General features: G+C 31.9%; 1 protein-coding gene and 1 long non-coding RNA gene across 5 annotated transcripts in view; both read right to left on the minus strand.

Annotated features, from left to right (window-relative positions):
* Window positions 1-1841: 1841 nt before the first annotated feature.
* Window positions 1842-3449, minus strand: LOC141377598 (uncharacterized). The gene is made up of 3 exons (XR_012389987.1): window positions 3251-3449; window positions 3014-3086; window positions 1842-2962 (listed from the first exon to the last, which is right to left on the minus strand). It is a non-coding gene; the product is annotated as an uncharacterized lncRNA (long non-coding RNA).
* A 1814-nt stretch (window positions 3450-5263) lies between these two features.
* Window positions 5264-12966, minus strand: part of tapt1a (transmembrane anterior posterior transformation 1a) — a 42455-nt gene continuing 34752 nt past the window's right edge. For all 4 annotated transcript variants that reach the window (XM_681534.7, XM_009291277.5, XM_073922235.1 and 1 more), the window contains 4 exons: window positions 10506-10574; window positions 10166-10242; window positions 8184-8347; window positions 5264-6179 (listed from right to left, as the gene is read on the minus strand). In XM_681534.7, the coding sequence (XP_686626.1) occupies window positions 5929-6179; window positions 8184-8347; window positions 10166-10242; window positions 10506-10574 (561 nt within the window). In that variant the 3' untranslated portion in view covers window positions 5264-5928. The remainder of the gene's footprint in view (window positions 6180-8183; window positions 8348-10165; window positions 10243-10505; window positions 10575-12966) is intronic.

The raw sequence follows: 12966 nt of genomic DNA on the forward strand, positions 1-12966 counted from the left end.
TTTTTGTGTATTTTTTCAATTTAAGTTTACATGTATAACTTTTTTTTCACAATTATTATCATTCAAGCAGCTTCAAAAGAGTTGGAAAAAATATTTTTGATGATTTTGAACTGCATTATGAGACATTATTTTTCCACCAACAACTTTTGATATTAAAAAGACAAAAAAGAAGACTTTTATTGACATTGTTAATGGTTTGAAGTGGTATATCGTATGCAATTGCTTGTAAATTATAGTAAAAAATCTGGAAGTTAACTGCTAGTACTTTTTTTTGTTACTTAATTCTCTCTATACATTTTATTGTACAATACATTGCTTCAAATTACAAAAATATCAATAAAAGTTACTTGAAAACTGGAAAAAACTGTAAATAATGAAATACAAAACCTGTTAAATTAACAAATATTTTTGTGCAAACTCATGTAGAGTTAACCTAAACTAAATTTTGTCCATTAATCAAACAAATCAAACATCACTGTAAAAAAAACCTGAAAATGTAAAAATATACTGACTATATTAAAACAAGAATAAAAACAGTAAAATACTCACAAGACGATGAGAGGCAGAGTAGCAGAAATGCACTTTTCCTGAAATGCTGTAAAAAATATTCGTCATTTAACAGTTTTGTGTATTTTCTTTTGATTCAGGTTTACTTATAATAGTATAATTATTTCCACCAACAGCAACTTTTGATGTTGAAAAGACAAAGAAAGCGACTTTTATTGACATTTTTAACAGTTTGAGGTGGTATATCACTTGTGATTGGTTGTAAATTATGTTAAAAAGCTGGAAATGAACTGCTAGTATCTTTTCTGTTACTTAATTCTCTCTATATTATTTCTTATACAATATATTGCTTCTAAAATATCAACAAAAGTCACTTTGGTAAACTGCACAGTTGAATTTTCAACATCAAACGTCAACAGATCAAGGTCCCATAATGCAATTCATAACATTAAATAAACATGTAAATCGTGAAATACAGTATTTTGGTGATGTTTTCCATTGATTTACGGTTATGGGATATTAATCTGTGCTCTGTCCACTTTGATGGTGTAAGTTTAACTCTACAGCACAGATGTCAAACCTAGTTCCAAAAGGGCCGCAGCCCTGCACAGTTTAGTTCCAACCCTACTTAAACACACCTGATCAAACTAATTGAGTCCTTCAGGCTTGTTTGAAACCTACATGTAAGTGTGTTGGAGCAGGGTTGGATATAAACTGTGCAGAACTTTGGCCCTCCAGGAATTGAGTTTGACACCCCTGCTCTACAGTTTAACAAAGTGACTTTTATTGACATTCTAGTATTGAAATAATAAGAAATAATATATATAGAGAAAAAAGTCTGTAAAATAACATAAATGCAGTTCTTAACAAGCGTTTTGCACCATAATATACACCAACTCAGACAATATATCACTTTACATTAGTAAAACTATTTTTAAACTATTAAAAATGTTAATAAAATTCATCTTTTCAAACTTTTCAAGGTTAAAAGTTGTTGGGAAGAAAATCAAGGTCCTATAATGCCATTCAAAAGCATAAATAAATGAGGAAAAACAATATATTAAAAACATGAATAAAAAAAAAAATACAGAAATTTACAGATATGATTTACAGTGCAGATTCACCATAAAAAAACCACAACATTTTGTCCATTGACCAAATAAAACCATATATATATATATATATATATATATATATATATATATATATATATATATATATATATATATATATATATATATATATATATATATATATATATATATATATATATATATATATATATATATATATGTATTTGCCTGTAAAAATAAATAAATAAAAAACAGAAAATACAAAACACCTTTTATTTGTGGTCCCAAAAACAGGGATGGCATTAAATAAAAACCAATGGTTTAGTCTTTGACATGTGAAACTATTTTTATAGCATGACAACTAAACGAGGTCAACAAGCTGTGCAACCCTGTTCACAATCTCTCCAAAAATACACCTTTCAATGATATTAAAAACAAAGTACAATCTAACGAAACGTAAATTATTCACATTTCAAAACGCGGCAGGAATGCTTCTATTAAAGTACTCTCAAAAACATTTTCAGTCAAAAGAGAACGATGGAATACCCATTTCAAGTCACTTGTTTTTTGGTACCTTTGCACCTCATGAATGTATACTGGAGGTATACATGGACTTTGATTGACATTCAACTTAATCGCCACATTATAAAATAGTACAAACATGAACTATCCATTCCTAGATAATAATTTAAGTACATTTAAAACAACAAAATATTAATTATATCAAACAATAGGTATATGATTGGTCACAGATGATTTGAGCTCCAAAATGCACGTACAATGTGCATTAAAAAACAAACACACACCCTTATTTTATATTACACTTCTTATGAAACAGTCATTTACTCTTTCATAGCTGGTGTTAAATATGTCGATAGCATACTCATAAACAAAAATACTCTGTACAGCTTAAGACAACGTGGTAAATCAGTGCAAAGTTACATCAGCTGAATTGGCACCTTGTATCGTATTATCCTGGATTAGTTTGGACGTTCCCTTTTATCGGTCATGAGTTGTTAGAAGAGTTCAGTGGTGCTAAATAACTTGGAGATAAATCTAACGGGAATTTTATTCTATTTCAAAAGTGTGTGATTATATACATTTACTTTATCTAACGAGTTGTGAATTATTAACTAAAATAACTTATGTTTCCTAGCTTCCACACTGAAAAAAAAGCTTTTTTAATTTAGATTTTTTGTCTTGTTTCTAGTCCAAATATCTAAAGATTTTTTAATCAAGAAGCTTTTTCTAGACAAGTAAACAAATATTGTTTTGTTTTCAGAAATAATAAGTTAATATTAATCAAGATTTTTCTTAAAATCAGCTAAATAATCTGCCAATCTTATTTCAAAGCAAAAAACATGATTTTTAAAAATATTTCTCTATAATTTTTTGTTGGATTGGCTACAGATCAAACAATGGTTGTTAGATGCATTAAGCTTTTTCTAGACAAGTAAATAAATTGTCGTTTTCAGAAAAATTAAGTAAATAATAAGCAAAGTTTTTCTTAAAACCAGATAAATAATGTGCCATCGGAGTAAACAAAAATAATCTTATTTCAAAGCGAAAACATGATTGTGTTAAATATTTCTTTAATCATTTTATTTATTTATTTTGGTTGGCTAAAGATCCAACAACAGTTGTTTGATAAACTGAAGCTTTTTCTAGACAAGTAAAAAAAGATATTGCCTTATTCTCAGAAATAATAAGTAATTATAAGGGGAGATTTTTCTTAAAACCAGCAAAATAATCTGCCAATGGGGTAAACAAAAGTAATCTTTTTTAAAGTGAAAAAAAAAGATAACTTTTTATATAATTTTATTAATTTATTTATTTTTGATTGGCTACAGGTCAAACAACTGCTTTTTCTAGATAAGTAAAAATATTGTAAATAATATTGTAACTGAGTAAATATTAGGGGAGAGCTTTCTTAACACCAGCTAAATAATCTGTCAATGTGCTAAACAAAATACAATCTTTTTTCAAAGCAAAAAAAGATTATTTTAAAAATATTTTTTATTATTTATTTATCTTTTTTATTGGGTTACAGCTTAAACAACTGTTGTTTGATGAATTAATGCTTTTTTTAAAGTACAAAAATATTGTTGTTTTCAGATATAAAAAGTAAATATTACGTGAGATTTTGCTTAAAACAACATAAATAATTTGCCAGTGGGGTAAATAAAAGTAATCTTATTTCAAAGTGAAAAACATGATTACTTTTTATACAATTGTATTTATTTTGAATGGCTACAGATCAAACAACTGTTGTTTGAAGAATTTAAGCTTTTTCTAGACAAGTAAAAAAGTATTGTCTTATTTTCAGAATTAATAGGTAATTATTATGTGAGATTTTTCTTAAAACCAGCTAAATAATCTGCCAATAGGGTAAACAAAAAATAATCTCATTTCAAAGAGAAAACATAATTATTTTATATACATTTAAAAAAAATGATTTTTATGATTATTCCACAAAACAAACAACTGCTGTTTAATGAATTGAAGCTTTTTCTAGACAAGTAAATAAAATATATTGTTGTTTTCAGACATAAGTAAATATTAGGGGAGAATTTTCTTAAAACAAGGTAAATAATTTGCCCGTGGGGTAAACAAAAATCTGATTTCAAAATGAAAACATAATAGTTTAAAATATTTTTCTATCATTTTATTTATTTATTTATTTTGATTGGCTACAGAACAAACAACCGTTGTTTGATGAACTACAGCTTTTTCTAGACAAGTACATTTTTCCCCCTGTTTTTAGAATTAATAATTAAATAACAAGTGAGATTTTTCTTAAAACCAGCTAAATAATCTGCCAATGGGGTAAATAAAAAGTAATCTTATTTCAAAGTGAAAGCATCATTATTTTAAATATTATTATTATTATTATTATTATTATTATTACTATTATTATTGATTGGCTACAGATCAAACAACTGTTGTTTGATGAACTGAAGCCTTTTGTTTACAGACATAAGTAAATATTATGGGAGAGTTTTCTTAAAACAAGATAATCTGCCAATGAGGTAAATAAATAAAAACATAATTGTTTTAAATTATTTTTTAATAATTTTATTTATTTATTTTTAATTGGCTACAGAACAAACTGTTGTTTGATGAATTGAAGCTTTTTCTAGACAAGTAAAAAATTATTGTCTTGTTTTCTTAAAACAGCTAAATAATCTGCCAATGGGGTAAACAAAAAATAACCGTATCTTTAAATAAATTTTATTGAATTAATTTTATAATTATTCTACAGAACAAACAACAGTTTAATGAATTAAAGCTTTTTCTAGACCAAGTTAAAAATACAGTTGTTTCCATAAATAAGTAAATATTAGGGGAGATTTTTCTTAAAACAAGCCAAATAATTGTTTTCAAATGAAAGCATCAATATTTTAAATATTATTATTATTATTATTAATATTATTATTATTGATTGGCTACAGGTCAAATAACTGTTGTTTGATTAATTTAAGCTATTTCTAGACAAGTAAACAAATATTGTCTTGTTTTCAAAAATAATAGGTAAATATCAGGCAATATTAAAAAAAAAACGAGCTAAATAATCTGCCAATGGGGTAAACAAATTTTTTTCATATTTCAAAGTGAAAAACACGATTAACTTTTTAAATATTTTTATATTTTTTTTTACATAATTTTATTTATTTATTTTGATTGGCTACAGGTCAAACAACTGTTGTTTGATGAATAAAAGCTATTTCTAGACAAGTAAAAAGTATTGTCTTGTTTTTAGAAATAATAAGTAAATATTAGGGGAGAGTTTTCTTAAAACCAGATAAATAATCTGCCAATGAGGTAAATAAAAAACAATCTTATTTCAAAGAGAAAAGATTATTTCGCTTACCCCATTGGCAGATTATTTAGCTTGTTTTAAGGAAAAACTCGCTTAGATTTAAATTCTTATTTCTGAAAACGACAACATATTTTGCTCACCTAAAAAAAGCTTCTTGATTTAGGAATTTGTAGATATCTAGACTAGAAACAAGACAAAACCTCCAAGAAAGAAAAGCATTTTTTGCAGCACGCTCATATTCTGAGTGGGCAGAGACTAGTTTGTAAGATGTTCATGCCTCATTTAAATAGTCTCTGATAAAACCGAGACAATCACATCCTACGGCAATATTTACTAGACTCTACACCGCATGATGCCAGACTACCAAGAGTGAACAGACTCTTGCTTTGAAATGTTCGTGGAAACATTATTTTCCAGTCAGAGATGAACAGAAGCGAACTCTGATGAACTCACTGGAAAGCCTCTCACGGTTAAGCATTGTAGACTTTCGTTCCTGAGCATTGGCTGTGGGGGTGATGAGGTTAAAGTTCACCCGATCCGGTTTCCACATATTGTGAAGCGGTCGATCTCCAGCAGATCTTTTTTGCTGGTCCTGTGTTTAAGTTCAGTAGATTGCTGAGCGTCAGCGCTGATGATCTCTTCTGGATTAGGAGGAGGGGGATCTGGAGGAGGATCGACAGTCTCCTTGGGTTCAGGGGTCGGAGCTGAAGGAAACAGCTTTGCTCGAGGGGTTGGCTGCTTTGTGATGGAGGCGGTGGGTCGATGCATTTTGGGTTCAGCTGAATAAAGGTAAATAAACAAAGCAAAAGTTTTTGAAAACTTCATACACTCAAAAAAGTTTAAAGCTTGTAGAGTGCATCCGCAAAGTATTCATTGCGCTTTACTTTTTAACATTTTTTATGTTACAGCCTTATTTTAAAATGGATTTAATTAATTAATTTCCTCAAAATTCATTTTGTGCCAGCATTGTCTTCTGAGGCGCAGGTAATTTATTAAATAAAGAAAAGATTGATGCAGCTTCTCCTACCGCAGCAATTTCCATTTTTACTTTTGATATTTGGCGCCAGTTAATCAGGAAGTGACGATTTTGTTGTCTTTAACTCAATGGATGGAAACGCTGCTTTATTCGCACGTCTTTCATGCGATATTCCAGTTTTGCGCATAAATTTAATTTGCATCTTTGGGTGGAAACATAGCTAATTACAGAGACAGACACGGATGAAGCAGAGATACAGTTTATAAGTCAAAATGCCAAGTAAGGCACTTTCTGCAACAAATGGCGTTAAAGGGACATGACACCCCCCACTTTCGGTTAAAGTCTACTTCAGAATTTTTTCAAAAGATGCATAATTAATGGGCGAGGAGCTCCGCGAGCATCGGGCAGGAGTGGGCGTGGCCAGCAGGGGAGAAGGGGAGCGAATAACTGTTGTTGACAGTTAGCTCACAAACTGAGACACAAACCGTGAGGAGACGCATGAGTTTATAGTTCACAAAGTTAAAATGCAAAGAAATAAACAGTAATTTAATGCCCTGCTACATTTGTTATTCGTAATTTCATATACACATAACCACAATTTATATCATTATAAAGATAAGTGTGTTCATGTAAACACTATAAATGTGGATTTTCCCTTGATCCCCGTGTCTAAATTGTAGATCTTGAATGCAGACTCAGTGCACCAGGTCTCCTGACCTGCCTATTTTAACCATTAGCCCTGCTGGTAATATGGAGGAATTAGGCAAACACAGCAGCACAGTGATGTGTCTGAATGTGAACGAACTCCTGATAAAAGTCATCGTCCGCCATTCTTCAATTCTCGCACTGCTCTCCCGACAAAAATGCTTGCAGCACACACACAGCTTTGCTGTATGGTCGGCACTGACAAGATCGCGGGGAAAAACATGCAACAAACCCCGTGGATTATGGAAACAAACACATACGAGCCTTCATGAACGGCTACGTGCCGTTGGTCTGCGTCTCACAGCTTGCTTGAAACTGGCAGGTCTGCCTTCGGAAAGCACGTGCTCTCATGAATAATTAAGCAGCCGGCTCTTCTTATAGGATAAGAAAACTCCGCTATGAATAATAATGAGAAACCGACGCGTCATCATTGCACTTGCAGTACTGCGCTACGTCGCCGATTTTGATCCGCCCCAAAAATCATTTTAAGCCCGGAAGCTGAAATTAGCTGACAAAAGCTCAAAATTATCCAGTTTTCCCCACAATTAAAGCTGACAGGTGCTAACATTGTCTTAACTGATGCTCAACACACACAAATCTGTTAATATAAAAAAAAAAGTTCTCGAGGGTGTCCTTAACCTTTAAAAAGTTGATTTTGCATCACAGGTGCCCTTTAAAACACCTCAAATGACTGAAAACCTCTGATTCTTATTGGCTGTTGTCATTTTCCTCTTTTGTCTGCCAGCATTATGGGTATTTATTTTCAGGTTCACCAAACAGCAGCTACTGGAGAGGTGTGGATGTAAAGGCCTCATATGATTGGTCAGATCAGGATAACCTTTGCATGTAGCACAGAAATGCTTCACACATAAAATATACTTAATTTATTGCACTTTTTGCAATTTTGCATACCAGGCTTTGAATTTAGTTTAGGTTACTTTAGATTTAATTCATGTTAATGCGATTTAAAGATGCCAAACCATACTGTATCGTGGAAAAGCAGCTTATTAATATAAAGGGTTGCCAAAAAAATAACACCAAGCAAAAATGGGATACAATTAAATATTATTTCATTAATTATTATTTTCAGAACTGGAGTTACCTGCTGGTGGAGGAGATCTGGCTGGGTTGGTTTTCTTGGGAGTCTGTTTTGGGGTCTGAGGGTTTGGTCTTTCAAACAGCTTACCCTCCATTTTAGCTTCTTTTACATAGCGACAGGACTTTCCCAGAATAATGATACTATTCAACACTTTCAGTGTTATTAACCTGCAGAATCAGACAAAAACAAACAATCTAATAATCCGAATAAAAGTAGTCAACCACAAGCAAGTTACTTCCAAAATATTGCTAAATTGTTACTAAAGATATCACCAGAAGAAAAATACTTTTATGTAACCACATTACATTAAAGTCTGCGTGAAACGGAAGTTGCTAAGACTTTCTCAGTATGTTGGTGTACATCCAAATGAATCAGAATATTGACGTAGGGAGTGGGGCTTTTTTGCGCAATATTCCCTCATAGCTGCTCTGCCTCAAAGCAAACTAATGGTAAGAGGTGCATGTATTGAATATTACTATACACTTTGAAAGATTATGTGCATTTTAGTTCAGTTGCATTTACATTGATTAAACTCTGATGTGATATTATGGGGTGACCAGTGCCTCAACCCCCACAAACTGAAAGGTGTGAACTTAGGCCGTACTCACACTATGTACAGTTGCCTCGAACCGGGCCAAAGCACGGTCGCAGTCAGATATTTCGTCGAAAAGATCCGCAAAACAATCATAAAGCCCTCGTGCTGCAGGAATGAGGAGGTTTGCTGAAGGTGCGCAGCTGTCGTGCAGTGAGGGGTTTGCGTATGTAATACACTACAGCAGTTTGCGTTCACTGAACAGTAAGAATGATTAATAAATCCATATGAAAGTCACGTCTCGCTTTCAGCTCAGCAGGGCCCTCTTATCAGATGTTTCAGCTGTTGTTTTGCTAATACCCATTGAGATTGTAAAAGGGTGATTTAGGGCCTACTCACACTATGCTATCCGTGCCGTGCCCAAGCTCGTTTCCCGGATCGTTTGAGAAGTGTGAGTGCGCTGATTCAGGCTCAAGCACGATTCACTTGGCCGACCCTGGCCCGGTTGGAAGAGGTGGGCCTGAGCACGGTTCACTTGGGCTTTGGCGCGGTACGCTTGTGTGTATGTAGCCTGTGTGACAATGTAGCCTGCTCACCTAATGTTTACATTTGTAATATTTATATTTTTTGCTAATTAATAACCACCTTATGTAGAACTCTTAATCTGTCTCATTTGAGAGGCTGTTTCTGTCCACTGGAGGTTGCATTTTCAGTCACGGACGCATACTTAGAGAGCATTCATAAAAAAATGAATCAAATTTGTGTTTTTTCACCCAGGCAACCCGGGTGCTGAAATGTGAATGGCTAAACTGGCATTTGGTAGGTTAAACGAACCAAAACAAAGACAGCGTTCCGACACTTAACTCACATTTTCAAAGCAAAATATCTGACTTCAGCATTGTTTTTAAGATAAACAAGAATGTTCACTTAGCATGTTTCTTAAATATCTGCAAATATATTATTGTATTTTTATGTTTTGGAAGAGTCAAACGTACATAAAGCGCACCTTTAAAACAATAGATAACAAAACTATACATTTCACAAACTCTATAGGGGTTAAAACCATTGTGAATGCATAATCACGCCAATCAGTCTATGCGAGAATCATTCAGTAGTATGAAAACAGCAGATTTAAAATTCACAGATAGACACCTTAAGTGTCACAAGACACTTTTCTTGTAAAATAAGCGTTTGTTTCTACATTTAGCCTAAAATTAGATGCATAGTTTTTATAGTTTGACCTACATTAACTTCTGATAAATGTAGTTTTTATATGCAGCACTGCTACTTCCCACAACTCTTCCCAGAAACCGTTCACAGGCTGTATATTAACACGGGAGGAAAACAAAACAATCAGATTTTCTAGGTCTATCAGGATCTGGCTGCACATAGAGTTGTGCGTTGAAATTACACATTATGTGATGCCAACACACTTTTAGGTAATTCGTTTTACCCGAGATAAAAGAGGAGCAGACAGACAGAAGAGAGAGCGCCCTGGATCTTCACTGAGCTCATCACCACTCGAATCAGCTGAAGGAGACAAAAACAAAACCCCCTCCATATCAGTATCACAAATGCAATGTGTTCGAGAAAATTACTTGGAACATATTGTTTGCTTTCTACTGGGTCATTTTACAATCTGGAAAGAGCATGCTCGCCAGTAACACTGATTATTCTGAGAAGCATACAAATACACAGATATTACTGCAGGGAGTTTGAAACTGCATTCATATATTTATGAGCAATAATAAGTAGAACAATTGAAGCTGAACAATGTGAATGCATCTTCTCACCAGTACAGCAAGAGGCAGAGGAATGAAGCCCATTCTTCTCGCCACTGAGTCACTGTAATCTGTGTAGGCCTGTCAATTAATAACCACAATTATTATTTATTTATGAATTTTTTTGGCAAAGAAGGCTATTTATTTACAGAAACAAGGGCAGATTTTTTTAACAGAGGCAGTTTGAACCTATTGCAATAAAATATTGTTTCATTATTATCATTTTTGTTTAAATTGTTTATTGTGAAAAAACAAACATTACATCAGTACAGATAGTTACATATCATTCTTTTTCTTTTTTACAAAAGAGACAAAAAATATATATATATATAATAAAAAAGAGAAATATTGATAATAATAATGATAATAATAAAAGAGGAAAAGAAAAATAGAAACATGAGTATTAAGTGTACTGAAAATTACAACCAAATATCACAATTAAATGTTCAAATACATTGTCAATGTTGAAAGTAAATATTTACAATTAAACGGTATAAAATGGTATTAGATAAAACAAAAAAGTTGAATTAACACGAAACAAATTAAAAAGGGAGGGAACTCAGGAGAGTGCATCCATTAAATGGAAGGCAATACCTTAAGAGAGTTAAAAGTTATAAAACATTGCCACTTTTTAAAGAAATTAGTTTTCCCAGAGCATCTAACCTTTTCCAACTTAAGAAAATGCATAGTATCTACAAGCCATTGGGATGTAGTTGGAGGCTTATTTGATTTCCAGTGAAGTAGTATACGACGCCTGGCTATTAGTGAGGTAAAGGCCAAAACATCAAGTATTATTATCATTGTTAAATTTGCTTATTGTATGCACTAGAATAGGTTACATGCATCAAAGTTAATCATAATAAAATAACTATTCAGGTGGAATTATGCTAATATCTTAACACATTACTCTAATAAGTTGCATTTATAAATAAGCATGAAAAGTAATTGCACAGCACAGAGTTGTTTAACAGTAACATTTTATAACAACTACACAGATTTTTATTCATTAATTCTGTTGATTTACTTGAGTAAATGTGTGCAATATCTATATTAATTCCATTTTATAATTAATTAAAGTAATATTATTGACTAATATAGAAATGTTCATTTGATTTATGTACAATGCAGTTTATAAATTAATATTTTCTATTGTCTTTTTAACTAGATTTATTAAATGAGAGACTTGCTTTGTTTACCAAATAAAGTGTATCTAATTAGATTTGCATTTTAAGCATTAATAAAGTGATTATTTTTTATTTTACATATTAAGGTTTTAGTTATGATACTCCCAAAATAATTCCGCAGAAATAGCAAAAAACATCTGCAGATTTCGTCTGGCCCTACTTATTATTTAGGCATAAACTAACAGTTACTTTGTTTGTTATTAAATGCTTTATTAACTCAACTTCATCCAGTTTTGTGACCTAATCTAAAGTGAGGAGAGTGTTTGCTTTATAAATCCCTTATAAATGACAATTAAAGGCTCAGTTCTCTTCTAAACAGGAAAAAAAGAAAATAAACAACTTCAAGATACACAAATGAAATCCTACAAATTGAAAGAATAAATCTTAGCAATCATATCTAAAATAAAATTACTGTGCAGTTTAAACATCACTAAATAACATTGAAATGTGTCATAATAATTTGTTAAATTATTACATTGTTGTTGTTTTATCCAAATTTATGTTGTATTTTGACACTCCTGTTATTCAGCAATGCTTTACAAAACTTTACAGTAGTTTTATTGCTTAGATAAAATCGTAAAGATTTATTGTTGATTTGATACTGAGCCTTTAATTGTCATTTATAAGGATTTACAAAGCATAGTCCTCACTTTAGGTCACAAAACTGGATGACGTTGAATTAAGGTATTTATTAACACACAAAGTAAATATTCGTTTATGCCTGAATAATAATATATAAATGTGCAGTTTACTATCATTATTATAGTCATTATGAATGATCTTAAAAAGACACCAACTATTCTGTTTGTAAATAATTTAATGCTTAATTTAGTAGTGAAAAATGATGAATCATTACCAAGGTCTGAAAACACAATCATTAAGCACATTGTACATGTGCTTATAAGTCAAGATTACAACATTTGTATCTCTATTTATAAACTGCTCATCAACATCTATTATTATTATTATTATATATATACTAGGCTTGGGCGGTATTACGGTATTATGGTATACCGCGGGATCTAAAAATAGCAACGGTGTGAGTTTCAATACCGTTATACCGTCATAAAATATTAAATATCCTTTATTTAATGCCTACAAAAACGTATGTGTGGTTGTCATCACGGGACAGTGTGGAGGAGAGAGAGAGAGAGGAAGAGGGAGGGGGGGAGAGGGACAGGGAGAGGTGACGTGACGAGTTGCGCTCCAAAGTGTCCTGCAGTTTGGCAGTTTCGACTGAACAGAAGGGAGACGTGGTTAATATGAACGAGAGGTCTGCATTAGAGCTG

This window comes from Danio rerio, chromosome 14 (genome assembly GCF_049306965.1).
Source record: "Danio rerio strain Tuebingen ecotype United States chromosome 14, GRCz12tu, whole genome shotgun sequence".
NCBI classification, from domain to species: domain Eukaryota; kingdom Metazoa; phylum Chordata; class Actinopteri; order Cypriniformes; family Danionidae; genus Danio; species Danio rerio.